The sequence below is a fragment of the Hippocampus guttulatus genome, chromosome 13 (assembly GCF_054856545.1).
Source record: "Hippocampus guttulatus isolate MCC_2025c chromosome 13, RoL_Hgut_1.0, whole genome shotgun sequence".
NCBI lineage: Eukaryota > Metazoa > Chordata > Actinopteri > Syngnathiformes > Syngnathidae > Hippocampus > Hippocampus guttulatus.
In genome coordinates this window covers 15,517,934-15,544,879 of record NC_141273.1, presented here as the reverse complement: position 1 = coordinate 15,544,879, position 26,946 = coordinate 15,517,934, and the positions used below count along the sequence as shown (strand labels likewise).

Below are 26,946 nucleotides of genomic sequence, written 5' to 3'. Positions count from 1 at the left end.
CGCTTCTAATACGAGACTTCAATTAAACATACATTAACTCTGCAGTTGCGTAAACAAACAGCACAAGGCCACTAAATGAATCTATGGGCCTTGACAAACAAGACCAGTGGAGGGGGGGGGGGGTCTTAGAGTAGAAAATAAGACTGGGTGATTTATTCAACTCATCAAGACTGTTAATAATAATACAAAGCTCTTAAAAGGCCACATAGTATCCGGAAAACCCAGCAAAGAACCCAAAATACTGACTGGGATAAAATGTTTAGCTTCTCCAGATAGAAGCAGCTTGTTATTGTTGTCGTCGTCGTCGTCATCATGGTCGTATTCACGATGGAAGCTGGACATGGTTTGACGTCTTGTGTGTGTGTGTGTGTGTGTGTGGTAGTGATGGGATTTTTGGCTCTTTTCGGTGATCCGGTTCATTTGGATCGGCTCAGTGAAAAGAGCCGCCTCTTTTTGGCTCTAGAAAGGCTCTTTTAACTTTAGCGTTTCTTTTAAATATTTATGACAAATTTAGCATACATTTTGATAAATGACTTGGTGAACTAAATATTGCACTCTACTGACTGCAAATAGCAACAATTATTAAGCAAAGAAATTACTTTTTACTTATTTTATTGAACATTAAAAAGGCTCCAAACAATAAACAAGCAACAAAATTAAACTTCAACCAACAACAATCAAACTTGCTGCATCATAAAAAAATAGTGAGTATGAACTGCAACAGCAGCAGCGAACAAAACATACAAACATCCTTGCTTTATTTTGAATTTGCAGTCAACAAAACTAAATACTTCAACTTGGAACACTTCAATTTGTCCAGTCTTTGAGAACACCCTCTCTGATGGGACAGATGTTGTTGCTACAATGCACAATCTACTCTCCATTACTTTGATCAAACGGTGGTAGACGGAAGCTCGGTATTTCCACCAGCTCAGTGGATCAGCTGCCCTTGAAATTTGAGGTTCTTCAAGATATGCCCTAATTTAGTGTTTTGTGTTTTTGCACGCTTGGCTAATACTGTAAATTAAATTCAGATCGCTTGCCAAACGACTTTGTGGTTTCCCGGACAGTAGGGGACGGTATGAACTAAAGACATCCAATTCACAAAGAAGAAGAATATGTACAAGCCCAAGAACGGTACCACATCCGGTTCAATGAGCAAGTTTTTCCGCTGTCCACAAGCCCTGTTCTCAGTGAGTAATTTTAACATTTTAAACTGCCTTCGCAGTTTATCTCTGAGTGTATAGATGTCGACAATTGGGGAGAGTTATTACGACACGTTGCTCCTTTAATTTTGTTGTTGTGACTCAACGTAAAAAAACAACGTCAGCAAAGGGGGCAGTGAGCGAGCACGCCGCCGTCAAGTAGACCTCAGCTGTCAATTAAAAAACAATCGCGAGCAGCGTTTGACTTGAATACTATTCTGTATGTTTTCCACACCAAAGCTGCTATCAGCAGTGGAAGTGTGATAGAGAAATCTATGAACAAAATTGTATCATGTTTAAAGTTTCGGTTAATTTGGTCATGTCTGGACATGCTCAGTGCAGAGGTGTCGGCCGTTTGGGCGGAGGGCCTTTTCTTGAGTAATCACATCAAAGCAAGGGGGGGCGAACAGATGGAAGAAGGCTAGATTCAATCACAGAGTGGGAATAAACAAATTGGGAACAAAGAGTTGTTGAATACCAAAAGACAGTTTGTGAACAGCTGTCGCGCCCAGGTGGACATTTGTCATCAGCAAAGTCTGTGACTTGTGTATTCGGGTAGATCAGATCATTACCGATCATTACCTCGGGGCCGGGCCGGGGGGTGCCGTATGCAAATCTCGGGGGCAGTGTTTTTCTTGTATTTTGCAGTAAAAGTTCGAACCAGCGGAGAGGGAGCTGAGTGTGTGGTCATCGGAGCAACTGAACCGTCGTTCGTGTGATGGCTTCACATCGGGTGGGGGGGGGGGGGACAGATTTGTTTCAAAACTATTCCCACAAATGCACCCGTGACTTTGTTCATTTGTTTTTCGAAAGGAGGTTGCTCATTGCACTTTAGGTGCGGGGAGAGGGCTGCGAGTGGATCATTCAAACAGATGCATTGTGAGTGCGGGCACGTTTGGAAGTGGACGGGCTGAAAGTAAAAGTCTGCCACTTTTCCAATAATGGCTCAAATTATTTTTATGGACTACAGTGTGTGACTTTCCACTTTTGTTTTGTTTTTCTGCCTGACCAGATTAGTCAGATAACTGGGCCAAAGGCGCAGCCGCCAGACGGAGGACATGCGGAAGGGACGCCGACCTGCATTTGGACACGCGTGAGTACCGAGCTGTGTGGTGTGCTTGAAGAGCTGATGTCTGATGTCACGTTTTGCACCTCAAGGTGGAGGTGAGTGCGCCCGCCCGCCTGTCTGTCTCACACTCAACTTAAACTTCTGCTTCATGTACCGCACAACAGTGCCAACTCCACATAGACAACCCGAGCATCATCAAGCACTTCTGGAATATGTTTTTAAACCTTGAAGTGGACCAAGTTAGCTTAGAAATGTGTCTATGTATGCATATATATCTATATAATATACAGTATACATACATATGACTAACTTGGCCCACTTCAATGTCATTTAAAAACTTGACCAGAAAAGTGTGATCATGTTGTTGTGGAGTTCACGGCAGTTAGTTTTTGTCTCAGTGAGAGAAGTCGGACGTGCTCATGTCCCCCTCGGTGTGTCATGAGATGTCAGTGACATCACGCAAGCACATGCTCCCATCTCAGACCTGTCGTCAGTGTTTGTGTGCGTGCAACTTGAACTGGCCCACACAAAGATTGACTGGTCAAATGCTTTCACATTGTCATGTTCGCTTTTCTGTCCAATAAATTGTTCAACTTGAATCGGAGTCTTTGCCTTTCATGACTCAATCCATCCTCAACTCACTCGAAGCCTTTTCAAAGACTGACGTCTTGAGCTCAGACTTGTGCTTCAGTCACATCAGACAGTCTTTTCACTGTTCCCGTTGGTCTCCACATGACTCGGAACTCCAGGAATCGAGCTTTTGGGTCATGTGAAACCGACGGGAACAGCGAAAAGACTGTCTGATGTGACCCAAGTGCAAGTCTGAGCTCAAGACTCAAGTGGAACTTTGAAAAAGTGCTGCAATGCCCGCCCCAAAACACACCCAATTTGACATCCACCAATCGCAGTGAGGCCCTCAAAACCCTAACCTCAATTTGCATAACCGTGCCCACTTTCCAAGTTCTGACCAATCAGGTTGCTCCAAATCTGCATAACCGCACCCCAAAAAGCCCACCAATCAGAGAACACATACTTTGCATAACCACTCCCCCTTTCCACCAATTACAGCATGTTATCCTCATGCTCCACCCACTTTCACAGCTATCAGCGAATCATATTCAACAAATTAAACATCATTTTGTTTAATTTTTATTTTTTTTAAAGTTAGATTGTGGTGATGTGTTTAAAAATGGTGTTTTTTGTAATCAAGCTTTATTTCTTTTGCAGAGTAGACAATCACAAAAGCAGAGGAAAAAGTTGTAACTTGAATGGCAGTCTGCTTGTTGCTGGGTGGCGAAGTGGTCCGCTCTTGGAGAAGAACGTGGGACAGGGTTGTTGACCTGAGAGGAAAGGCACCCGTGAGTTACACGTAAGTCAATTTCTTGTGCAGACAAAGATGTGTTGGGCATGAAACTTACCAGGGAGATAGACTGTTGGGTCTTTTGAGAGCAGGAAGCCGATCATGTTTACTGCTGCCTGGGGGAGAAAAAAAACAAGTCAAAAAAGTAGTCATGATGGTGCATTGAACGAGTGTAAATGTCTCCTACTTTTCAGGCTGTCCCAAAGTTTGACTTCAGCACCTTGCGAATAACAGGAAGAAGAGCAAAAAGTGTTGCCTGCAGGTCTGTGCTCTTAGGTGGACTCTGGCGGTGAGCAGGTGACTCCCTCTTGTGGCACGGATGACTCAAGAACAATCTTCTTTCAACTCTGAAAAATGAAATGAGGCTTGTTGTGTTGGGTCGGTCTCAGTGACAGACTGAGGCTGCTGCTGTCTTCTTCTCTGATCAAAACAATGTTGTCTTTTCCTCTGTTCAAAACAGTGTCTTGCACCCCATTAAAAATATTCATACCGTGTCTTTTGTGCATTTTTTCACTTTTAAATTATCCTGCGGGCCTGATCAAACATCCTTGCGGGCCGGTTCCGGCCGTATGTTATACAACCCTGATGAATAGTAAGCCGTTTTAACCCGAGAAAAATGACCATGTATAGTAAGGCGTTTTTGACCTGAAAAAAACGACCATGTATAGTATGGCGTTTTTAGCCGAAAAAAACGACCATGTATAGTTAGGCGTTTTTAGCCCCCAAAAAAACGACCATGTATAGTATGCGGTTTTTAGCCCAAAAAAACGACCATGTATAGTAAGGCGTTTTTGACCTGAAAAAAATGACCATGGAGAGTACAGCGTTTTTGACCTGAAAAAATTGACCATGTATAGTGCAGCGTTTTTGACCCGAAAAAAACGACCATGTATTGTAAGGCGTTTTTAGCCGAAAAAAAACGACCATGTATAGTAAGGCGTTTTTGACCTGAAAAAAATGACCATGTATAGTACAGCGTTTTTGACCTGAAAAAAATGACCATGTATAGTACAGCGTTTTTGACCCGAGAAAAACGACCATGTATTGTAAGGCGTTTTTAGCCGAAAAAAAACGACCATGTATAGTATGCCGTTTTAAGCCCAAAAAAACGAACATGTATATAAGGCGTTTTTAGCTGAAAAAAACGACCATGTATAGTATGGCGTTTTTAGCCCAAAAAAACAACCATGTATAGTAAGGCGTTTTTGACCCGAAAAAAAACGACCATGAATTGTAAGGCGTTTTTAGCCCCAAAAAAACGACCATGTATAGTAAGGCGTTTTTGACCTGAAAAAAATGACCATGTATAGTACAGCGTTTTTAGCCCAAAAAAACAACCATGTATAGTAAGGCGTTTTTGACCGGAAAAAAACGACCATGTATAGTAAGGCGTTTTTAGCCCAAAAAAACGACCATGTATTGTAAGGCGTTTTCCCCCCCAAAAAAACGACTATGTATAGTAAGGCGTTTTTGACCCGAAAAAAACGACCATGTATAGTAAGGCGTTTTTAGCCGAAAAAAACGACCATGTATAGTAAGGCGTTTTTGACCTGAAAAAAACGACCATGTATTGTAAGGCGTTTTTTAGCCCAAAAAAACGACCATGTATAGTAAGGCGTTTTTGACCCGAAAAAAATGACCATGTATAGTAAGGCGTTTTTAGCCCAAAAAAACCATCATGTATAGTAAGGTGTTTTTAGCCCAAAACCCCCCCCAACCATGTATAGTAAGGCGTTTTTAGCCGAAAAAAACGACTATGTATAGTAAGGCGTTTTTGACCTGAAAAAAATGACCATGTATAGTACAGCGTTTTTGACCCGAAAAAAACGACCATGTATTGTAAGGCGTTTTTAGCTGAAAAAAAACGACCATGTATAGTATGGCGTTTTTAGCCCAAAAAAACGACCATGTATATAAGGCGTTTTTAGCCCAAAAAAAACGACCATGTATAGTAAGGCGTTTTTGACCCGAAAAAAAACGACCATGAATTGTAAGGCGTTTTTAGCCCAAAAAAAACGACCATGTATAGTAAGGCGTTTTTGACCTGAAAAAAATGACCATGTATAGTACAGCGTTTTTGACCCGAAAAAAACAACCATGTAGATAGAGTAAGGCGTTTTTGACCCGAAAAAAAACGACCATGAATTGTAAGGCGTTTTTAGTCCAAAAAAACGACCATGTATAGTACGCCGTTTTTAGCCGAAAAAAACGACCATGTATCGTAAAGCGTTTTCCCCCCCAAAAAAACGACCATGTATAGCAAGGCGTTTTTAGCCGAAAAAAACGACCATGTATCGTAAGGCGTTTTTAGCCGAAAAAAACGACCATGTATAGTAAGGCGTTTTTGACCCGAAAAAAACGACCATGATATGATTTCCCCCTCATAGTATTCACTGTATAGCGATCAACATGTCAGAAATATTTCGGTCTCAAACAAACAATAAACCCGATTTCGCTTTCCAATGCCAGCTAACAGCAGTAAGAATCATTGTAAAATTCAACCGCACACTCGCAATATACGATTGAGGATTACCTTTGGTGGTTTGCCGTGACAATAGTAGCAATCAACGACGGCATTGTCGTTGGCTACCAGCAGGTGAGACGATCTGGATTTGAGCCAAACTGGTCTTTCTGAGGTCGGTTCACAATTGTTTTTTTTTTTCCGTATAAAAGTTGGAATACGGCGTACATGACTTGAAATGATAAAAAAAATCTTTAAAAATACGGGCAAAACGTCCAAGTTGACAGGTATGTGTCTGTCTGTGGCTGTGCAGATGCGATGGAGTATGTGCTCAGCGTGCACTCCGTGCGGTACCTACCAAGCCCCTCGCCCCTGCCCTTTCTCTTCTGGTCTACCTCTCTGAGCACGGCAGCTGAGCCTCTGCCAAACCTCGCTTCAGACACGTGAAAAAGAGAGAGAGAGAGAGAGAGAAGGAAAATGACAGAGCCGGCTCTCGAGGGAGGGTCCCGGCTCTCATCGGTCACTTCAAAGAGCCGGCTCTTTGTACCGGCCCGTTCGCGAGCGACACATCACTAGTGTGTGGGGGGGATCCTCAACCAAGAGGGCCTAAAGTGAACGTGTTTCTCACCCGCCCCCCCCAAAAAAAACAAAAAATATACAAAAGGTTTTGAATGAGACTCAGCAGGATGAAGTGCTCGCCATATTTTGTTTTACAACAACTTTCGAGAGGAACAAAATGGCTTCCACTGTAGATTGTAAGTGTGTTAGTTGCTTTTCTGTTATTTATCCCACTGTAGCAGCATCGCTCAATATTATTATGAATATCATTATTATTATTATTAGGCAATATTGGACTGAAGAGCTGTGGATGAGAGTACAACCAGAAACATCACAATTATTTAGTTAGTGTATGCGCGTGCGCGCGCGCACACACACATACACACACACACACACAATCATGTACAAGTTCATAGTCGTAATTTTTTTTTGTTGTTGTTCTAAACGTTACATAGGCAACTTGTTTTTCTTTTTGTTGTTTCCATTTTAGCATATTATTACAGACACCGTGAAGTAGAAAACAAAACAAAAAGGCACATCCGAGCGGCGTGGTTGGCTGGATTTTCAGTCTGGGGGGTTCGGGGGAGAACGTTTCTAGCTATTTGGCGCTTGGGTAAGGGTCATTCCGACTTGTTTACGCCGCCGTTTTGACATCGTGGCTTGACGGGAATCGAACTTTGCCGGAGCTCGATGTGCAAAAAAATCCGAGCCATGTGTGGTTGGGGGGGGGGGGGGGAGGCAACTTTTTGTGTGGCTTGGAAACAGTCACAGTGTTGAGTTGAGGGGACGGCGGAATCACTGTCGCCTTTTGCAAGTCACGTAAAAAAAAAAGGAGAAAAAGCAATCAAAGAATCCCTTTCCCTTATGCCCCTGCATAAAATACGTAAGACTTTGGCAGCTGTTCGGTGAGAAGGAAGCGTAACAGTTGAAGCTACAACTGTGAGAACTTTCCCAAACGGGATGCGTCTGTTTTCAATCGCAATACAGCCATCCACTTTGTCGAGCGCTTGTCCTCATTCGAGTCATGGCTAAGCTGGAGCCTATCCCGGCCATCTTTGGGCAAAAGGCAGGGTACACCCTGGACTGGATGCCAACAAGAAGCGGGGTGGGGGTGGGGGGGGGGGGAACACTCTAAAAACAGGAGGTTCAAAAATAACCCGATTATGGGTCACGAAGGGACTGGCCGCTACTTGGGATCACAAAATAACCCCAAAAATTGGATTGCTGTGTGGAAACGTTAGGTTTAAACAATACAAAAAAAATTCCAATTATTGATTAGAAAGGGGTTAGCGACTATTTTGGTCAATTGAACCCATTTTATTGATCTCTATTTTTGGGCGCAACTGCCTTTAGAGTGCACCTTTTACACAACCAACTATGCATCCGTTTTCTATAGTGCTTGTTTTGACGAGGGCGACGGATGAGCTGGAGCTTATCCCAGCTGACGGCGGGCGAGAGGCAGAGTGCACCCTGGACTGGTCGCCGGCCAATCACAGAGATAGTCAACCAAGCATTCACACTCACATTCGTGCCGTGAGCAATTTTTGAGCCTTCAATGAAGCCAACGTTCACGCATTACGGAACGTGGGAGGAAGCCCGAGTAGCCGGGGCTGCGTTTGGAACCCGGAACGGCTAACCCAAGACCCAAAAGACACTATTGAAACAATAAAGGACTTCGATTGAGGCAAAATGTGACTTGGCATGTTGATCTCCAGACTGCAACCAAACAATGCATTTTACCTGCCGAAGAGGAGATTTGGAACTCAACAAAACAACCCATCCATCCAATTTCTAAAGCGCTTGTCCTCTTAATTCAGGGCGGCGGGCGAACTGGCTCCCATCGCGGCCGACTGCGGGCCAAAGGGCGAGGTACACCCTGGATGGGTCGCCAGCCAATCGCGGGGCACATTTAGACCAACGAAAGGTCCACGACGGCCGATTTCGAGTCTTCAGTGAACCTAACATGCACGTTTTTGGAAAGTGGGAGGAAAGCACGGGGGGACAACATGCACACTCCAAACAGGAAGGCCAGAGAGCCGAGACTCGAGGCTCAGAACTGCGAGGCAGACGTGCCGACCGCTAGGCCGCCGTGGCCGACGCAAGTCAGTCAGCTTCTCGTCGTCCCGGAGGGCTGGCGAAGAAGGCGTGGCTACGGGTCCCCCGAGGCGCTGTTTTCCACCAGCGAGAGGCCGTGCAGCAGCTCGCGCTTGTACGTCTTTGGTGGCAGCTTGGGCAACTGCGGGCTGGAGTTGTGGCGGGGGGGCACGGGCGGGGCGGCGATGATGGGGGCCGGCAGCGGACACAGGCTGTTTTGGCTGGCGCTGAGCGGGCAGCCCCGGCGGGGGACGCGCGGCGAGGGCGTGCCAGGCGGCGTGTTGGGCGAAGCGGGCGAGCTGCCGAAGTCCCAGTGGTAGCGGCCCACCGGCGAGGGCTGCAGGTTGAGCGGGTAGTTGATGAAGATCTCCGGGGGCCGCTGGGGCACGGGCGGCGGCGTGTCGGGGAGGGGGTCCCGGGGAGGAGGCGGGGGAGGGCTGGGCAGGGGCCCGTCCAGGGGGCCGTTGTAACCCGGCGTCCGCGGCTGCATTCTGGGCAAGGGCGGCGGGAGCCGCGGGGGGATGGCGGGGGGGCTGTCCGGCCGAGAGCTCTGGTGACACACGTGCAAAACAATAACACTTGGTTTAGTTTGGGGTTTTTTCCATTTCATTAATTGTCCACACTTTTAGCATTTTTGCCTAACTTAAAAAAAATTTAAAATTATTTACGCTCAAATGACGCTTCCAGGAAATATTTATATTTATATAAATATATTAAATATTTATTTTTCTTGAATACCTTTTGTTGCCCCCGACCCAAAAAAACCCCCCTCCAGCTTCACATTTCATTTCTCATTTATTGTTAATGAACCGAACATGAGTGGAAATATGAAGATGTCCATGGCAAGTCATTTGACAGCGCGCGCCTCAAAATGTCAGGTCAGGAGCCACCGTGCTGCTTGTCATCCAAATTTGGCTCTGAAGGGCTTCAGAGTGGACACTTCAAGCTCAGAGGCTCGATCAGACGCGACGTCAAGTCTCAACTCTTACCTTGCTTTCTGACATGGTGTCCTTCCTTCGAGGCGGAAGCGGCGGCGGTTTGAGGAGCTCTTCCCCCAACTGGTGAAGGCTGCCACAAGACACCGAGTGGAACCCTGACCGCAAGAAAAAAAAAAGTTTTTTTTTTTTAAAGAATCACCAAAAGCGCATGAACTAACTTCCACGCAGGAGGAGAACAAGAGAAAATAAGTCGTACAAAAAAACTGCAGAATAGGCAAAATGACAAATAGTGTGAACCCCTCACACAAAATATGGAAAGTAAAGTATGGATATGCGATCTTTTCGAGTGGTCCGAGTAAAAGCCCAAAGTAGTGTGATTTCCCGCGTCGTCGCGGCGGCCAACACGAAAAGTCGTCCGATTCACTCACTTGAAGGCGGCAGCAGAACGGGAGCAAAAATGGAGTTGGACCCTGCAAGATCCAAAAAGGGAAGGTGTGGTCAGATTTACTCGGGTGGGGATTCCAAAACAATTGCCCGAATTCCGCGCGGGCCGCCGACGCACCGCCGTAGGAGCTGCTAAGGTCGTGCTCCATGAAGACCGAGCTGAGGTCCGAGGAGGCTGACTGCGGCGGCGTGGGCGTGTTGGGTGATGTGGGCACTGAGGCGGACGCCGGCGTCTCGCCGTCCGTCTCGGCGATGCTGCGGAAGGTGATCTTGTGGACCGGCTCCCTCTCCAGGGGCACCGGGTGGCCGGAGGTAGACGTTCGCACGGGACGGACGGGACGGATTCCCGGCGATTTCAGCGTGTAGCCGGTCTTTCGGGGCTGGCAGGCAGGAGGAGACACCGCATCTTAAACCTCAACGTTTTTCCTTTTGTATTTATTCACAATCATTTTAGACTGCAGTGGGCATTTTTGGGGCTACCCCCCCCCCAAAAAAGTATATTTTTTTTCCCCCTGGGGTGAAAGAATGACAATTTGGGTATTTTTCTCGCCGCCAAAAGCCTTCCGAAAGCAGCTTAAGCGATGGCTTACAAATCGAGGCGCTTGTCTGCAGTTCCTGGGCTCGATCTCCATGGATGTGTTGAACAAGTAGTCAGAAAACTCCTTTTCGCTCCTGTTTCCCATCGGGTTCAAGTTCTCAAAGAATCTCTGAGGATTCAAAACAAGTCAGTCAACGCCCACATTTCAAAAATCTCTCTCTTTTTTTTTTTAAATCCACGTTATTTTACTTATCTATTAATATCATGTCTAGATAAATTCAGTCCGCATGTTAACGTGTCTCACGAAAGATGAACCCTTGTCATCTGATTTATAGCTCCAAGTCAGATTACCGACGGACTTTGGTCAAGTTTTGTGATGTCACACTGAATGCTTAAAAGAATGCAAGTCAAAGTGTTTAGCTTCTGGAGTGGTAATGAATAAGTAGGATAAAGTTTGAAATGTAGTCTAAAACTATTGCATGTTAGTAGTCGTGGACTCTCTAAAAAGGAGTCTGATGTTCTGCGCGCTAGCGGCCGTGGTAGGAGTCGCCCACCCACCCTGATGTCATGCTCCACTTTAAGGCAGTAGGGCTGGTTCTGGTACTGCTGGATCTCGCCGGTGATCTCCGCCACTTTTCTGCGCTTGCTGAAGTTGATCAGCTCCTTGCCGTGGCGTTTCAGGAAGTCCGGATTGCCCTCCTCCGTCTTGAGGATGTTGGTCAGGTAGATACCTGTGGAGAGGAGGGCGACGTTTTAGCCCCAAGCGGACAAAAGACGCGGCTGGGAAAGGCTTTGCGGCGGACGAACCAAAGAAAGGCACGCAGGGCGGGTTGATGGACTTGAGTTTGGCTAAATACTTCTTGAAATGGTCTTGACTCAGTTCCACCGCTTCCTCCAGGATCTTCTTCTTCCTCTCTGGTATGGCCTGCAGACACACGCACGCATGCACACGCACATACACCATCAAATGAGGCCATCTTAGAGGAAATGCAGGTGATGTAAATTAGTTTAAGGGCTACTGTTCACCCATCCTCCCAGAATAACGACATCCCCGGCTACTCGCTTCCTGGGGGCACTACAGGCTAAGTTAACGGTCCCCCGTAACATGTCGATGGGCAGCAGCTATGAGTTGCGTGGCGTGGATCCCCCTCCTCTAACTAACCCCCTCCTCTGCGGTGGAAAACAAGCTCGTCTTCGAGCGAGTAGCAGCCAAGCATGCAACACGCCACGCAACAACAGAGAAAAAAAACTAATGCTAATCGCAAAAGTAATGTGAAACGCAGAGTCGCAAAAGACCAAACCAGTGTTGGGGAAGTTCATTTTTGACATGAACGAGTTCAAAGTTCAGTTCACAAAAGTTAGAATTTTTTTTTTTAAACGACGTTCACCCGTAATATTTATGTATTTATTTTTGAACAATATGTTGCTGCGAGCCATCGCCATTGCTGACATCCGCATTCGGGGCCACACTAGAAGGCAGCTGCAACTTTCACCCTCCAATCTCGCGTTGGTTGAACGCGCTATTTTTAAATGAGGAATTTCAACAAAAACAGGACAGCGGTCTTTAATGTACAATCCAAACAAGGAACCAGGCTGAGGTAGGAAATTGGCGGTCACGTAACGCATTCTGCTGGAAGTCTAACAAAGCCTGGCAAGTCTCGAACAAAAATGAACTACTGTTCAAAAACGGTTCAAGGATCACAAAAATAAAGACGAATGAGGCCATGAGTTTTTGTCGCTTGAACTCATTCAAGTCCAACGCTGGACCAGATTAAGTGCTTAGGTGAAATAATGATCTGGAAATAGTTATTTGAGGAAATTTGGTCGAGCATTTCTGGAAATAGGCTTTTTGAGCCAATCGGGGCATGCGTCGACAGTCTTACTGACCTCGTAGGTGTGGTCCAGGCGGTAGACGGGCACCGAGTTGATGGCGCTGACCACCTCCAGCACGCCGTTGAAGTTGTTGAGCTCCTGAAAGACCTGCAGAATCTCGATGACGCGCATCCACACCGCCACGCGCTCCTCCAGGTTCATGGTCTCCACGATGCACCTGCCGCCCAATTTCCAACACTTAATTCCGCGCGGCGCCGCAAAGAGGACTCGTCGGTGCGACGCTCACTTCTCAAACCACAGTGTGAGGTTGGTGGTGTGTCGGATCATTCGGAGCAAGTTGGGCGAGTTCTTCTCTTTGTCCTCTTTGGTCCACACGCTTCCCACCAGCTCGGACGGCCGCACGGCTCTGCGGGCGGCAGGCCGCCGTCAGCGAGCGTTTCTCGGCGGTCGCCGGCTCCACGGCCGCCCACTCACCTGTAGAGCTCGGACTCCAGCAGGGTCAGCTGCCGGGCGATCTCGATGGGGTGCAGGGTCATGAGATCGAAGGAGTCCACCTGGCCACTGCGGCAGATGTGCCACTCGATGGGCGGGGGTGGGCTCTCGAAGGTGATGTTGTGGCTCACGCCGTTTGACTGCGTCTGCAGCTTGCGGCGGATGATCTTGTTGATGGACTCCACCCACTTCCGCATGGACTTGCCTGTGGTCAAATGCAGAGGAGCCGCTCATGGAGGTTCATTCAAAGTGGGACTAGTACGGACCGGTGATTTTTAAATCACTGGCCGACTAAGTGGCCGACAGGGGATATCGGTCCAAATAATAATAACAGTTTATGTTTTTAACGGCCATTTTTGGACTTGAAAACGACCTCTGTATATCATATCTTTTAGTTGTTATCGAAAAATGTTTCTGCCAAACGTCAGAAAACTCCGAAAATAAATTGAAAAATAAAATAAAAAAGATTTTAAAAAAAATCACATCAAGGAACTGTTTTATTGTTTTATGGCGTCTCCCTCAAAGCAAGGATCCTGACCTCGCAGTTGGATTTTGCTGGTGATGTATTCCTCCAAGCGAGTCCTCAGCTCGGGGTCGTTTTCAAAGTCGTAGAAATGATGCTCCACCCACTGGCGGAAAACATTGAGAACCCTGCGTGGCAAAGACAAAGCGGTTGGTGTGTTTTGTTGTATGGCGCCGCGCGTTCGCGCGGCGGGGCTCATGTGGCCTTGAGCGGCCCCCGTTCTTGACTCTGTCGCTCCTTATAAGGGAAAACAAAAAAAAAAGTTAAGACCCAAAAGTGGTTTTTAGGGTAGGCCAGTTCAACAACAGAAGAAGAATCAAAAACAATTCCAAAGAAGCTTCTTCAGACGGCATCAATTTTTATTCCACGGGCTAAAGTGTATTTACTAAAATCGTCAATGTGGTCAGGGCAGAATTATTCGAAATGCGTGCGGATGATGTTTTCCTGTAAATCCGCAACTTCTTTCTTTCCCCACTCGTCCAACTATCTCACCTGAGCTGGACCGGTTGCACATATTCCTTGCGGAACCTCTGCAGCTCAGCCGCCATTGGCTGGTCGCCGTTCCACAGGGCCTGCCGGTCCTCCTCCGTGGGCTCCGGCTCCGGGATTTCGATTCTAAACAGACACGATGAACAGCCGCGGAACAACATCGAGCACAGTAATTAATAATGATAGTCCTGATTTTTGCCACGTGCTAAAGGGATGACAGTACCTGTCAATCAGGAGTGTCAGAAGCTCCTGAGGCTTGCAGAAGGAGCGGTACGTGGTCAAAAAAGTGCGCACAAAGTTTGGATCTAAGAGAAACAAAGAGTTGAGATGGGGAAAAAAACAAAGATGCAAAGAAGCCAATTTCATCTGAATGAGATAACAGTAAATATTGTCGCACGGAATATGAACATCGAGCTACTTTCATCGTAGGCAACTGGCTAAAGTAAAATCTCTCCTTTCTCATAAGCAGTTCATGCCTTCGTCACATCCCGGCTGGATTACTGGAACGCATTTTACTTTGGAGTCAGCCAATCCTCCATGAAGCGTCTCCAGTTGGCCCAGAACGCTGCTGCCCGCCTCTTGATCGGTACTCGTAAGAGGGAGCATATCACTCCTCCTGTGGCATCCCTTCACTGGCTCCCTCTACATTTTAGACTTCTTTTTAAGATCCTATGATTTGTTTTTCAACTCTTTAAATGGCCTCGCTCCACCTCATCTCTCTGAGCTCCTCCCCCCACCTCCACATTATTAGAGGTAGCAAGAACTAAGCGGAGGCTCAGAGGGGACCAAGCGTTTTCCGTTGTTGGTCCCTCTCTTTGGAATGACCTCTCGCTGAACGTTCGGCAAGCCCCCTCGGGTGCCATATTTAAAAAAAAAAAAAGTATTGTTTTATTGTCGAATTGAGAGCTAGATATTTGCATCCTACGCATCACCACAGGGGTTACATTTCGAGGCGCGCGGGCTTGTCTTACCGGCATACATGTGGTAAGTGAGCCTCTCGATGAGTTTGACCACGGTGCCCGCCTTGATGATGGGGATGCCCGTTTTGCTCTGCACCTTGTCCTCAAACACGATGTTCTCCTCCGAGTCCTGTACGGCGAAGCGGTAAAGCTCAGGCGAGGGCAGCCGCAGCGGGTGCGCTCGCTCCTCGTGCTGAAGCACCGTGTCCAGCATGCGGTCCAGCGTGGAGCGGTACTGCAGCGTCACCAGCGCCGCCATCCAAGCCGCCTTCTCCTCGGCGGTGCGGGCGCAGAACACGGCGCAGTTCTCGTCCTTGCCCATCAGCTCGAAGGCGTGCCGCAGCTCCGGCGAGTCCTCGCGGTCCACGATGCGCACCTTGCGGAGCACAAACTTCTCCTTCAGGCGGTACTCGGCGCCGCTGCCCGAGCCCGGCAGCCGCGAGCTCTGGTTGGCCTTGCAGCTGATCATGAGACCGTCGAACAGGAAGTTGTGGCGCTCGTGCTTGGCGCCGGCGCGCAGCAGCGGGCCCTCCAGGATGAACTCGCTGCAGCACTGGCCGATGTCCTTGCCCTCCCAGCCGTCGATGCTCTTTTGGATCTCGTTCATGCGCTTGATGGCGAGCTGCTTGCTACGGATCTGCCGGCTGTACAGGCGGTACATGGGCTCGCTGCGGGGAATGGACGAAAGTCACAAAACGTTCAAAAGAAGCCATTTCTATCGACGGAAAGTGTCAATCGGCATTTTCACCTTTAACTACAAGGAAATTGTGCAAGAACAGGCCCAGGGGGTGAAGTTTATCGCTCATTTTCTCATTCGTTAGTTGCAGCCCGACATGTTTCTCACCGCATAATGTGGAAAGTAGAGATTGATCAAACAAAAAAAAATTTCAGCCGTGCTACACATCGAGAGCTGAACAATGAATGAAATTCAAATCGACAACTGCGGCGTACTAGAATGCAATTTTTAAATCGCAAAGGCTATACATTTTTGTAAAAAAAAGAAAAAAGAAAAAAAAAGTAGTTATATTGTTTCTATAGTGCAGTCCACACATTATATATTATTATTATTTACATTTACAAAAATTGACACGATAAAGTCACACGTCTGATTCACTCTGAGAGTTCGGTACGTTTACGGACAAGAAATCGAAACCTTGTTTTCTTGAGTGTAGCGTTGTGTAGCACGTACCCGGGTTTTCGCCGTGGCTGCTGCTTGGCATAGATGCGCTCCACACTGCACTGGAGGTTGAGTAGCGCCGTGATGGCCTGCTTCAGACACTCCCTGTCGTCCTGGTCTTCACTGCGCTCCTGAAGTTGCTGCACAGTGGATGCAAAAACAAAACAAAACAAAATAAACATCACACTTCTTGCGCTAATGTTGCATATTGCCAAATGTATCACAAAGGGGCGTACCTGCAGGAGCTCAAAATAGTGCATGCAGTGGTACACGGGCACCATCATCAGCTGTGGAAGGACGTACTGAACGGCCTCTTTGAAGCCTTCTGCTACAGACTGCAAACATTAACGACCAAAAAAAAAAAAAAACATTTAACATCATGAGGCGGCTAGCGCAGGGCCATTCAGGGGAGATGCCCACAACGTTCAAGAGCCGAGAATATGGATTTGTCTTGCATTATTTTGAAGCACCCCCCCCCCACTCCCACTCCCCAAAAAATCTTCCTCGCGCAAACACAAACATGTTGACTCTTATCCTGATATTCACAACTTCAAAAGAAGCTTGAACGCCAGACAGCCGACGCGTGTTTGGACTCGTCCTGCTTGCGCACGCTTCATTTCCGTTTCATTCATGTGCAGGTGCAATTGATACCGAAGCATTCATCATGATGTACGTGTTTGTATTTCACATGTTTCGAAAAGGCTGACACAGGCGCAGGTGGGGAAGGGAGGAGCGGGAGTAACCGGAGAAGAAGCGACCCCAGTGGCATCCATTTAAATCTCCCCTTCCCCTGATGGGAACGCTGGACAATCAATACGCTCGGGGCGGAGCCTACGCAGCAGCAGTCTGCACGGCAGCCCCCCCCTTGGTTGTCCATGATTATTGATTCAATTGAATCGTGTTGGCTCCGCCGGTGCCGACTGCGCACGTTTTGTTAACTTTGAAACAAAACGGGTGTTCCGTCCGGGCGTCGCGACTGCATAAGACGTGGACGATACTTTGGCGTCAAGCCTCGTGGGATCCGGCTGCAGCCTCCGAGCACGATTCAGCGCTATTCTTGCGAGGAATGTTCAAATCAAACAATGCGGCGGCGGTGAATAAACTGTACACAGGTCGCGAAACCCACGCGGGGAGGAATTCCACCAGACGGCCCGGTCCGGCTTCAAAGCACCACAGGAACAAATAGACGGGAGTGACCTGACGTTGACTTCTTGCGCAAATGGCATTTTTTTAAATTGTCTTTTTCAGAGAGTGCTTCGTAAACGGGCTTGTTTTGGAAAAACGTGCAGCGAGCGGTTCGACCAGATTGAAAGGAAGAGCGGAGACGTGCGCCGGCGGTACCTGGAAGTAGAGGCCCGCGGTGGGTCGGGCCATCAGGTTGTTGAAGTGCTCGTGGAAGTCTTTGCTGAGGATGTCCTGAGAGAGAGTCTCGTAGGGGTCAAACGCTTGCTCCTGCGCAAAGCGGCGCAAAGCCGTGTGACGACAACATGCAGACGTGGATTCCGACGGAGGGGGCGTGAAAAACGAGCGCACCTCGGCCAGGTCCTCGAAGCAACTGCCCACCAGCGGGTGAGGGCTGCCGTCGGCCGTCATCTCCACGGCGTCCTCGATGAGGCCGAGCAGCTTCACCGTCAGCTCGTGGATGTCCAGGATGTTGCTGAAGATCACCTCCACATCCTGAGCGGCAAAACGGGAATCAAAAGACGGTCAGACCCAAAACTGGGATTTACTTTTTTTTTTTTTTAACTGGGGGCAGAATATATCTTTTTTTTTCAAAACGTTCTTTAAAAAAAAAACAACAACAACTGATGAATACTAAATTGCGTTTTCCATGAACAACGGTGGAATATGACACCAAACAAAAACACTGCTTTAAAAATGCAAACAATATGAAAATTTACAGGTGTCGAACGATGAGTATGCTGCGGTCCACTGTCGATATGCAAGAAGGGAATTTTTTGAATTTTGATTTGAAGTGTTGCACCTAACGTGGTGCCCGTTTTGTCTAACTCACAGTGGCACCTTCATTTATGAGTCCATTTTCTTGAATCTATTTAAAATGACCACAAATCAATTTTGTCTATTAAATTGAATTGAAATGTCATTAATCAATTCCAAGTGGAATTCCCCCCCTATTCTCACGATTTTTTTTTGCGCCAATAATCAGATTTTTCATCCAATAACAATTTTTGACTTTTCTCAGAAAATAACGAGACTATTCGTGTTACATTTGAACTTTTTCCTCATTAAAATGCGTCATCATCCGTTATTGCTTCTGTCTTCTGGTGGTTAAAAAAAAAGTCATCTTCATTAGTATTTTGTCAAAGCAAGGGGTCGAGACTCTGCTAAAAACAACGCCGAGACGAGCAGAAGCGGCAGCAGGCAGACATAATTGGCGTTATTTTGGCGAGGCCTTCCTCGCAGATGCCGTTCTCGTCTCAACATAATAACATGCTGCGCATTCCGCGAGCGCCTCCTCACCCGAGCCGTGCCACAAATTACCCAAAAAAGAGCAACTATGCAAAAAGGCGCAGCGGAGGGCCCAACTTTCCATTCGCCTTCACAATAAATAGTAAGAGACGGGCGGAGAAGTCTTGTTTGGGTTTCATTTACTGCGCAGTGTGTAATCCTTCAATGCGCTTACGCGGGATTTGGCACAAAGGCGTTTGTAATTACGCCGAGCTTGTCACGTTTACCGCCGGTAAGCCGAAGTGAAAGTGCTCCGCGTTGCCCGGCGCGGTGCCGGTGGGCCCGTGTGACTCGCTTACCCGCGGCGTAAAGATTTTGGAGTTGGACAGGAAGTGGTGACGGAACACTTTGATGATGAGGTCCAGCTCGCGCAGATACTGGCGCTCCTCGGCGATCTCCAGCCGCACCAGGTCGTCGTACGTGAGCTCGCCCGACGTGGACGGCTCGTCCGCGCACTGCGACATCAGGCCGATGTCGTCCTCCTGGTCGAACATGTCCATAAGCACCTGCAACGACAAAGCACGTCGGGTCTCTTATAGTCAGCTTCTGGTCGGGGCTGGGCGATGCGAGTTCACGCACATTGAACTTGGGAGGCAAAAAAAACAGGATCAATTTGGCTCTCGCAAAAATGATTGAAAAGCTTCACCTTGTCGGCACACATGGACACTTTGATGTCCTGCTGGCTGATCTCATAGTGCCGAATGTTGCCCACGTAGTTGCCTGCCAACTTCAAAATGTCCGCCGAGATGTACTCGACGACAGCCACGATGTAGAGCGACACGTGGTAGTCCACTCTGTAGCCCAGGACCTCCTGCGGGCGGGGGGGCACAAGTGACGAGTCAGTGGGCAACTTCAGCGCATTTCATGAAACGAAGCGGCGTTTCCCGAACCTTAAGCAGCGGATGGATCTTGTCCACGGGGAGAAGCAAGGGATTCCTCCTCTTCCGCTTCTCGATGGCCGACTGCGCGTCGGCGATGGCCCACTTGTCTATCGGGTGGGGAAAGGTCTTCTGAACTCGCTCCTGGTGGACGCCCAAAGGGAAAGGGAGCGTGACCTCGACGCGCGACAAAGACGGCGGCCGGCGCGTGGCGGCCAGAATTTTACCTCCACGTCCTGCACGGAGCGAGGCTGCGCCACGCACAGCATGTTGAGCAGCTGCAGGATCAGCTCCTCAATGTGCTGCAGGGCGTCCTCCTTGGCCTGGAGGTTGGGGTGGACCTGCTTCTGCACCTGAACACACGAGAAGATGGGGAATTAGCAACACATCTTTATACGTAAGCTAATATGTTACCTAGCGATTGACCCATTATCGGCCGGGGCTGATATTACCTGAGTAATCAATGGAATGATCTAAAAAGGGGGGTGGGGGGGGGTTGCCAAGGCACTTTTCAGCTATTTATTGTTGAAACATAAAGCAAACACAAAACATGCTGTTGGCCACAGCTCTTACCCAGACACTCACACGCCAACAGATGGGGTGACGCCTCTTAAAGGCACATGCAGGTGGAGAAGCAAGATGCGCCGCATTTTCTCTACGTAGTGGCAATTTGGATTTTTGTGTTAGAATAAAAAGTGTATTGACGAGGGCTGCAAGCCTGTAACTCACAATTATTTTCCGTCAAACTAAAAACTGGGCCGCCGTGAAGCCCAGCGCTTGAGGTTTCGTTCTTTTAAAATCAACTCATTTGTTTTCAATTTCAAATCGCTCATCTTAAGTGTGTCGCCATCTAGCGTCTGAGAGGGGAATTACAGTTCGCCCAAAATACAGGAGAGCCAGACCCCAAAAAAATAAAATGTAAAAAATCTGGGGGGAAAAAAGCTATCACTTTTTTTACTTTTTCACTTACACCAGTACGAACATTCCACTCGAGTGAGTAGCCACCAATACAGTACCACCAACAATTTTGATCCATAAAAATCTCAAGCTTGGTCACATAGCTAATTCACCTTGTAAATCAGGGTGCCGCTCTTTGTAGAAAGATTATTCTACAAGTACATACAGTAAAAGTAGGTTAGAATCCAGCTGCATTTAAAAAGTAGTGCCATGAATGTCAACATCAACACGGAGCCACGAAGGAAGGGCACGGCCTGCGGACGCCGTCGACGGGGGCCGAGCCCTCGGGCAGGAATGCAGTCAATTGAGATCCTCGGGGGGGGGGGGGGGGGGGGGGCAGAAAAGGCGCCGAGCAGGTGGACGCCAAACGACGAGGTAGTGGAGAGGAGCAAAGTGGGGCAACCGGGAAGGCAAAAGCCAGGCCCCGCTGGAAGGAATGCGAGCGCTAAGACTTAAAAAGGCCAACGTCATCGGCGCCGAGCATTCCTGGGCTCTGACTGGACTGGAGATGTTGCGGCGCTCAGAAAGTCCCCTCTGAGGATCGAGTCGGCCGGGCCGACAGGCAACGACAACAACAAAAAAAAAAAAGAAATGCCAAATGATTCTGGGTCTTGAGCCGACAAAGTGGAAAACCAAACGCCACAAGTTGGCGCGGCCGCCGTTCCTGTGCGTCAGTGGATGCACGCTCAGAAGACTGGCGAGAGCAGCACATTGAAAAGCAAAAGTAGGCTATGAGATCAAGCCCGTCGGGTTGCACGCGCGCTCCTGACCAAATTCCAGAGGGCGCCGAGAGTGTTGAGTCATGGCGACGCACAACCACGGGGGTTCCCTCTCCTTGCGCTCCTTTTTTCACCCAATCGTTGGCCCGCGCGCAACACGTGTCAACCAAAACTGCCGCCGCCGCCCACACAGCGGCAGGATGGGAGCAAATGCCGCAAAACGCACATTGAAAAATACAATAAGAAATAAAATAGATGCAAAAAAAATATTTTTTAAAAAACCCACTAAAGATATGTCAAAATTAATTGATTACAACTTATTGATTATCGAATGAAATCAGCAACTTGCACTCTAACACAAAATCAAACATTAGTCCGGTATTTGATGAAATAATCGTTTCTAAAAATATTCGATCGTGACAGCCCTAAACTCTCCCTTCTATGTTTGTCACCGGCTGAGTAGTTTGCCTTTATTTTACTTTTACTGCGACATTTGTTGAAAACGGCGGTTAAGGAATACCAAAGCTGGGACGTACAATAGCAACTGGACCGTGTTGACACAGGCTTAACATTTCTAATTCGATTGATTATTCGCTGGGTTGGGTTTTTTGAGGTGGGGTGGGGGGGCGGGGCTGGCACGCTAGGCTCAGGTTGCAGGTTGTGTGTGTGTGTGGCGGTGGGGCTTGTTATTAAAGCCAAGCATGTGTCACTGTTTGTGATTCAGGCCATGACATCATCGGCCATTACGAGCAGACTGTCTGGGGGAAAGCGCGGGGCAGAGACCAAGTTGCAGACAAAAGACACCGCGCGCAGGTTCAAACACACGCACGACACCCATCCCAAAAAACAAAAGGCACGCGTCAACACAAATGACAAAAAAAAATAAAAATAAAATAAAAAAAATCGCAAAAACGCCAATGCTTGATGTCGCGGGTCACTTTGACCCACGGGCATAAGATGAGTCGATTGCTGTGCATACTGACTGTTGCTGTTCCACTTTAGTCCCGTAGGTGTCGGTGACAAAACGTTGGCCTTCAGTGGATGCTAATGCTAACAACGAAGAAATGTGCTCGATTCATTTGCTGAGATGACCAAATCCAGTTCAGACGGTGTCAATTTTATTCCTGTAGGTGTCAGCAGTACGCATAAAAAAAATAAAATAAAAATCTGATGAATTGATGACATTGGCCCCACAATTTTTTATGACATGACTTTGACTGAGCAATGTGCGAAAATGGTTGACAAGGATGAATCAAGCAGGGTTAAAATGTGACCCGGCGTAGCTTTAAACGGTGGCCGGCGAGGCCCGTCAACGCAACACGGCAAAGGAATGAGAAAGCCTCGACGTCACTCTTGATGCCAGTGAAAGGGCAGACGTTGGGAATGCACAGTTGTCATTAACGCCGGCGTGTCACAGGCTAAATGAGCCCCGTTACGCAGTGGGCGACACGAGCGCCATCGTCCAGAATAGCGGGAACGCCACGCAAGCACAAAAGCACGCCGCCGTCGAGACACAAACGGCGTCATCGGCCGGTGGCTCACTAGTGGATCGAAAAGCTCGACGCAAATATGTACAGTCGTTCATTTTTGGGAGATACAACCATCACAATTGTCAAAATGTATCAGATTAGCCATACTTATTGCCCCGTATTGTATCAACTCGAGAGCAAAATTTGCACTATTGTATGCCCATCTCTTGGACTACATTAAATAGGGAAAAAAATGTTTTCGGCGTTTCTCTGTGACAATGGCTATATTTGGCTGAACAACAGCATGTAAAATTTGATATTTTCTGTGGATGTGTAGCTAAGCACAAATAAAAGAGAGAGAGAGAGAGAGAGAGAGAGAGAGAGTCAGTCTCAGGGTCAAAAGCATAAAGTGCTCTTGCGTCTCTGCGTGACAGACTTCCCCTGAAGCGCTTGCGTAACAAGTTAAGACAGAGCGAGCGCCACATTGCCTGGTGCCACTTTCACTTCGGTCGCTCGTCTCGGAACGGCGTTGGATGTTGCTCCGATGCTGCGAAGCGTGGCTCGTTAGCCCTCCGAAAAGAGGAGCGCGACCCCCCCCCCCCCACTCCCACAGCACGTGATAAGGCAAGACCTTGGTGTCAATAGAACAAAGAGGAAATTTAGGGCCAGTTTCACCAATACCGATAAACTGCAGCAGTTCAGAAAGGAGAAAAGCATTATTTGTTTATGTCGATTTCGATATTATCGACCGGTTGCAGCTTTTTTTAAGTCGTCAAAAATTATACCTGTCAACAAATTTTTACATTTTTTTTCTTTTTCTTTTTTAAAATCAGATACAAGCAAAGTTTTCTAGATGGAATTTTTTTGCACTGATTCCTGATCTGCCCACGTTTATTCCTCTATCATATTAGGTTTTCATAATCATAATATATTTTGTCATGTTTATTAATTAAACGTTCGATTCAGGAACAGCTTTTTGGGTGGCAAACAATGAAAACAGTGTTACTCGCAGGACAATTTCTGAAAATGGTTCGTATGTTTGAACGGCCGTAATCGGCTTAAACGGTCGGGCCCTACTGTTGACGTGTGTAATGGATCCCTTTACAGAAAGCGAGAGAGACGCAGGCGGCCGATGACAACTTGGTGCTGACTGTCAGATCAGACAAAACGGGAAAGGCATCACAAGAGCCATGATGATAACGAGAACGCTGCCGTTGACGACGACGATGACGATTATGATGATGATGATAATGATGGTGACAAAGGAAGCTGCAATCCTGCTGAGCAAGGATATTCAAATTAAAATGACTTCCCCTTCTGGAAGTTTCATTTACAGTAGGCCCTTGGGAACCATATCGGGCTTCCTCAATGGACAATGTGACATACACGTTGACAGAAAAAGTCTAAACTCTGTTCAAATTTTTTTTTGGGGTGATATTCAAACACGAGCCCAAAACAAGTCATTCCACAATATTTTCCGCCATTAGCGTGACCTATAATCAGTAACGAGGTTCGATATTTTGAAAAATGCTTACTTTCTAAATCTTATCTTGCCCTCAATACCACAAAATGACACATTGTTAAAAACAAACATGTTTTAGGAGAGCTTCTTCAGAAAGAGGGCAAGGCCAAATGATGGGAGGGAAGAAAATGAAAGCTGTATTTAAGAGACAATATGAGCAGCCCGACTTAGAAAACGGCACAAATGAAGCAAATCAAGCCTTCAAAACAGGGGGGAAAAAAAACGGAATAACTTTCTTTCACTTCCAACATCTTATCTCATCTTTCAGGAGGGGAATTTTCTTCTTCCTTGTAGAGATATCGAATTGGACTCAGTATTGACTGATCCTTAAAAAAATCACTGACTTTGAGTTAGGTGCAAAAAGATACATATGAACAGGGTATCCCTTTTCAACACAGTTCCTTGGTCTGGTGACAAAGCACTACTTTGGTCTAAATCAAGCTCCGCGATTCCCTTAGTTCCGTGACACAAAGATGGCGCCAAAATAATAAATAATAGTTATTGTTTGAAAAACAGCAAATAGTTGAGCTTCAAGGCTCACGTGTGATTATCTAACCTACTTTTGGTGACATATGTTGGTGTGCCCGAGGCATGATCACAATCATCATCAGTCTTGGGGAATAAATTGGTCAAATCGAGAAGAATGCATAAGAAGCTTACACTTAGCACATATAAACCCCAAGGAGTGAACGCAAGTGTTTGTTTTGGTGGCCAAAGTTGAGAATGAACGCCAGGAGACGTGTTGTCGTTGTTGCTCGGAGTCTTTACCTTGCGTAGTGCTTGCACGAAGAGGCCTCTCCACTTGTGACTGTTCTCGTCACTGGAAAAGTCGTAGATCTGCTGGGGCTGCATCGCTGCTGCGGTGGCGGTGGCGGCTCCTGGCGTTGCCGTGCTCCGGCCCGAACTGTCAGCATCGGCCCCGGCGGATAGTTAGCCCCCTTTTGTGGGTGGGTCAGTCCAGGGCGGCAGTCACAGCTTGAGAGTCCGTCCAACGCGGCCGGGTGGCTTCAAGTGTACACGGACCAGGCTGGCTAGCCCGGTGGCGAGGACGTCTTTTTTTTTGGGGGGGGGGGGGGGTTAAGGCGGTGAAAAGCAAGCTACATTCGGGGTTAAGCACACGTAGCTCCGGGGTCCTCTCGATAGCAGCCAAAGCTAACGAGAGGGTTAGCCCACCGTTCGGTGTAAACACAGCACGGCGGCTAACGGCTAACAACAAGGTGGCAAAGCGACACCCTCGCCGGTTTAAAATGATTACAGGCACGTTAAGTTGAATAAAGTGACGGCATTGGGGGTCGAAGAATCCCGATGTCGAGCAAAAAATGGAAATGCGGTCGGTTCTTCGCCGCCTTCGAAGACACCTGTAACGCTAGCGCGTTAGCTCGGCGGAGGGAAGCCGCCGCTGGCCTCCCGACGGACAAGGCACACTTTCTCCGCCGTCACACGCGGACATCTTCTGCCGCTGGGAAGCGTTGAAAATCCCCCTCCTCTAGAAAAAGTAGTACAGCAGTTGTCCAAACGTGACGAAGTCCGGCGGCGACACGGTCAAGCCCCGTCGGGGAAACGTCTTCGCTGAGCGGAGCGGCACAGGAGGAGGAGGCTCACGCAGTCGGGATGGTTTTTGGTTCGCTTTGGGAAGTCGGACAAGATGTTCGTTCGGAGCAACTCCGCTGTCTGCCTGCTGGCGTCCTTGATTTTAATTAGGCAGGCAAAAACAAAAAAGGCCCGAAATAAGGGACATCTCTTCCACCAAAATGTGTGTTGTGGTAACATACTGTACAAGTCTTGCTTGCTTTATTCATTAAATGGCCTCTTATTACAAATGTAACTTTCACTTATAGCGACGTTACATAACAAAGACTTTTATTTACAAATGCGATATTGTTAAAATATTTGATTTTTTTTCATTCCATCCCCATTAAATGCAATAACTCTTATCTCTATGTTGAAAATTATGAAACCGCCGAAAAAGTGAAACACATATACGCATGCACACACAAACCAAAACAAAAAAAGTATTAAAATGCCGAAACATACATTTAAAAAAAATTACATTTCCATACATTAAAAAATGAACAAATGTATAAAATATGTATTTATCTTCCCCAGATGTCCTGTGTTAAGCGATAGTTTTAGACTATAGTTCCTACATTTATTGAGCACTCACAATTTATTACTTATTGTGAAAGCGCTATATAAATCAGCATGTATTGTATATATACATATCTATGTCCGTTTACACACACACACGTTACTGCAATGGCTTTAAAAATAATTTGTACAAATGTACCTTTAATTAGTAGCCATTTAGGCCGTTAGTGCTCGCATGCCCTCTAACGGACAAACAAGGTGCTACTAAAATGAAAATCTGATAACTGTTTACTTAATACACTGTACCGCTCTATGCCTATGCAAGCACACTATCATTGGCGCATACAAAAAAAATCTATGAAAAAAAATACCACAGGGGTTTTTGCCATTTAAAAATACTTTGTCTTTATTCTATAAAAACCTTCATTTGTCAAAACAAATGAATACAAATAGATGTGATTAATTGAGTGGACGTAAAGAGGACATACGTCGACATCCTGAGTGGCACGTTGTCACGCTGCAGTTGCGTGACACTTGGCAGCAAGTTATGTAGAGAAGAATTAAAAGTAAGTAACTGTAGCTTGACAACATACAGTCTTTCTCTCTCTCTCTCGAGATATATATTTATGTATATACATTTTAAACACCCCCCGCCATTTCCAAAATGTAACGCTTGAGTATTTCAACAAACAAAAAACTGCCCT

At 47.1% G+C, this 26,946-nt stretch overlaps 1 protein-coding gene and 1 long non-coding RNA gene across 6 annotated transcripts; one reads left to right on the top strand and one right to left on the bottom strand.

Moving 5' to 3' along the window:
* Positions 1-1,132: 1,132 nt before the first annotated feature.
* LOC147196581 (uncharacterized) lies at positions 1,133-4,128 on the top strand. 5 transcript variants are annotated; one of them, XR_015102727.1, is made up of 6 exons: positions 1,176-1,193; positions 1,854-1,938; positions 2,019-2,084; positions 2,218-2,298; positions 3,502-3,643; positions 3,829-4,128. It is a non-coding gene; the product is annotated as an uncharacterized LOC147196581 (long non-coding RNA). The 5 variants fall into 5 exon arrangements; XR_015102730.1 differs by lacking the exon at positions 1,854-1,938 and having other exon boundaries at positions 1,133-1,193; XR_015102726.1 differs by having other exon boundaries at positions 1,146-1,938.
* A 2,654-nt stretch (positions 4,129-6,782) lies between these two features.
* Positions 6,783-26,867, bottom strand: sos2 (son of sevenless homolog 2 (Drosophila)). Its single transcript, XM_086127388.1, has 23 exons — positions 24,923-26,867; positions 19,715-19,840; positions 19,500-19,631; positions 19,256-19,420; positions 18,909-19,115; positions 17,674-17,817; positions 17,482-17,592; positions 16,377-16,475; positions 16,153-16,280; positions 14,976-15,631; positions 14,228-14,309; positions 14,008-14,130; positions 13,531-13,643; positions 12,975-13,197; positions 12,787-12,906; positions 12,555-12,717; positions 11,475-11,592; positions 11,226-11,398; positions 10,720-10,836; positions 10,248-10,509; positions 10,114-10,155; positions 9,737-9,840; positions 6,783-9,297 (listed from the first exon to the last, which is right to left on the bottom strand). The coding sequence occupies exons 1-23, from the start codon at positions 25,004-25,006 to the stop codon at positions 8,803-8,805; spliced, it is 3,987 nt and encodes a 1,328-aa protein (XP_085983514.1). The 5' UTR covers positions 25,007-26,867; the 3' UTR covers positions 6,783-8,802.
* Between the last annotated feature and the right edge of the window lie 79 nt (positions 26,868-26,946).

What these genes read in the sequence shown, in the direction of transcription:
- sos2 (XM_086127388.1), bottom strand. Translation starts at nt 25,006, where the DNA reads ATGCAGCCCCAGCAGATCTACGACTTTTCCAGTGACGAGAACAGTCAC. An exon ending in GCTTCGAGGACCTGGCCGAG is followed by an intron (nt 17,593 to 17,673) that starts GTGCGCTCGTTT and finishes CGCTTTGCGCAG; the next exon opens with GAGCAAGCGTTTGACCCCTA. An exon ending in GCAGACAAGCGCCTCGATTT is followed by an intron (nt 10,510 to 10,719) that starts GTAAGCCATCGC and finishes CCTGCCTGCCAG; the next exon opens with CCCCGAAAGACCGGCTACAC.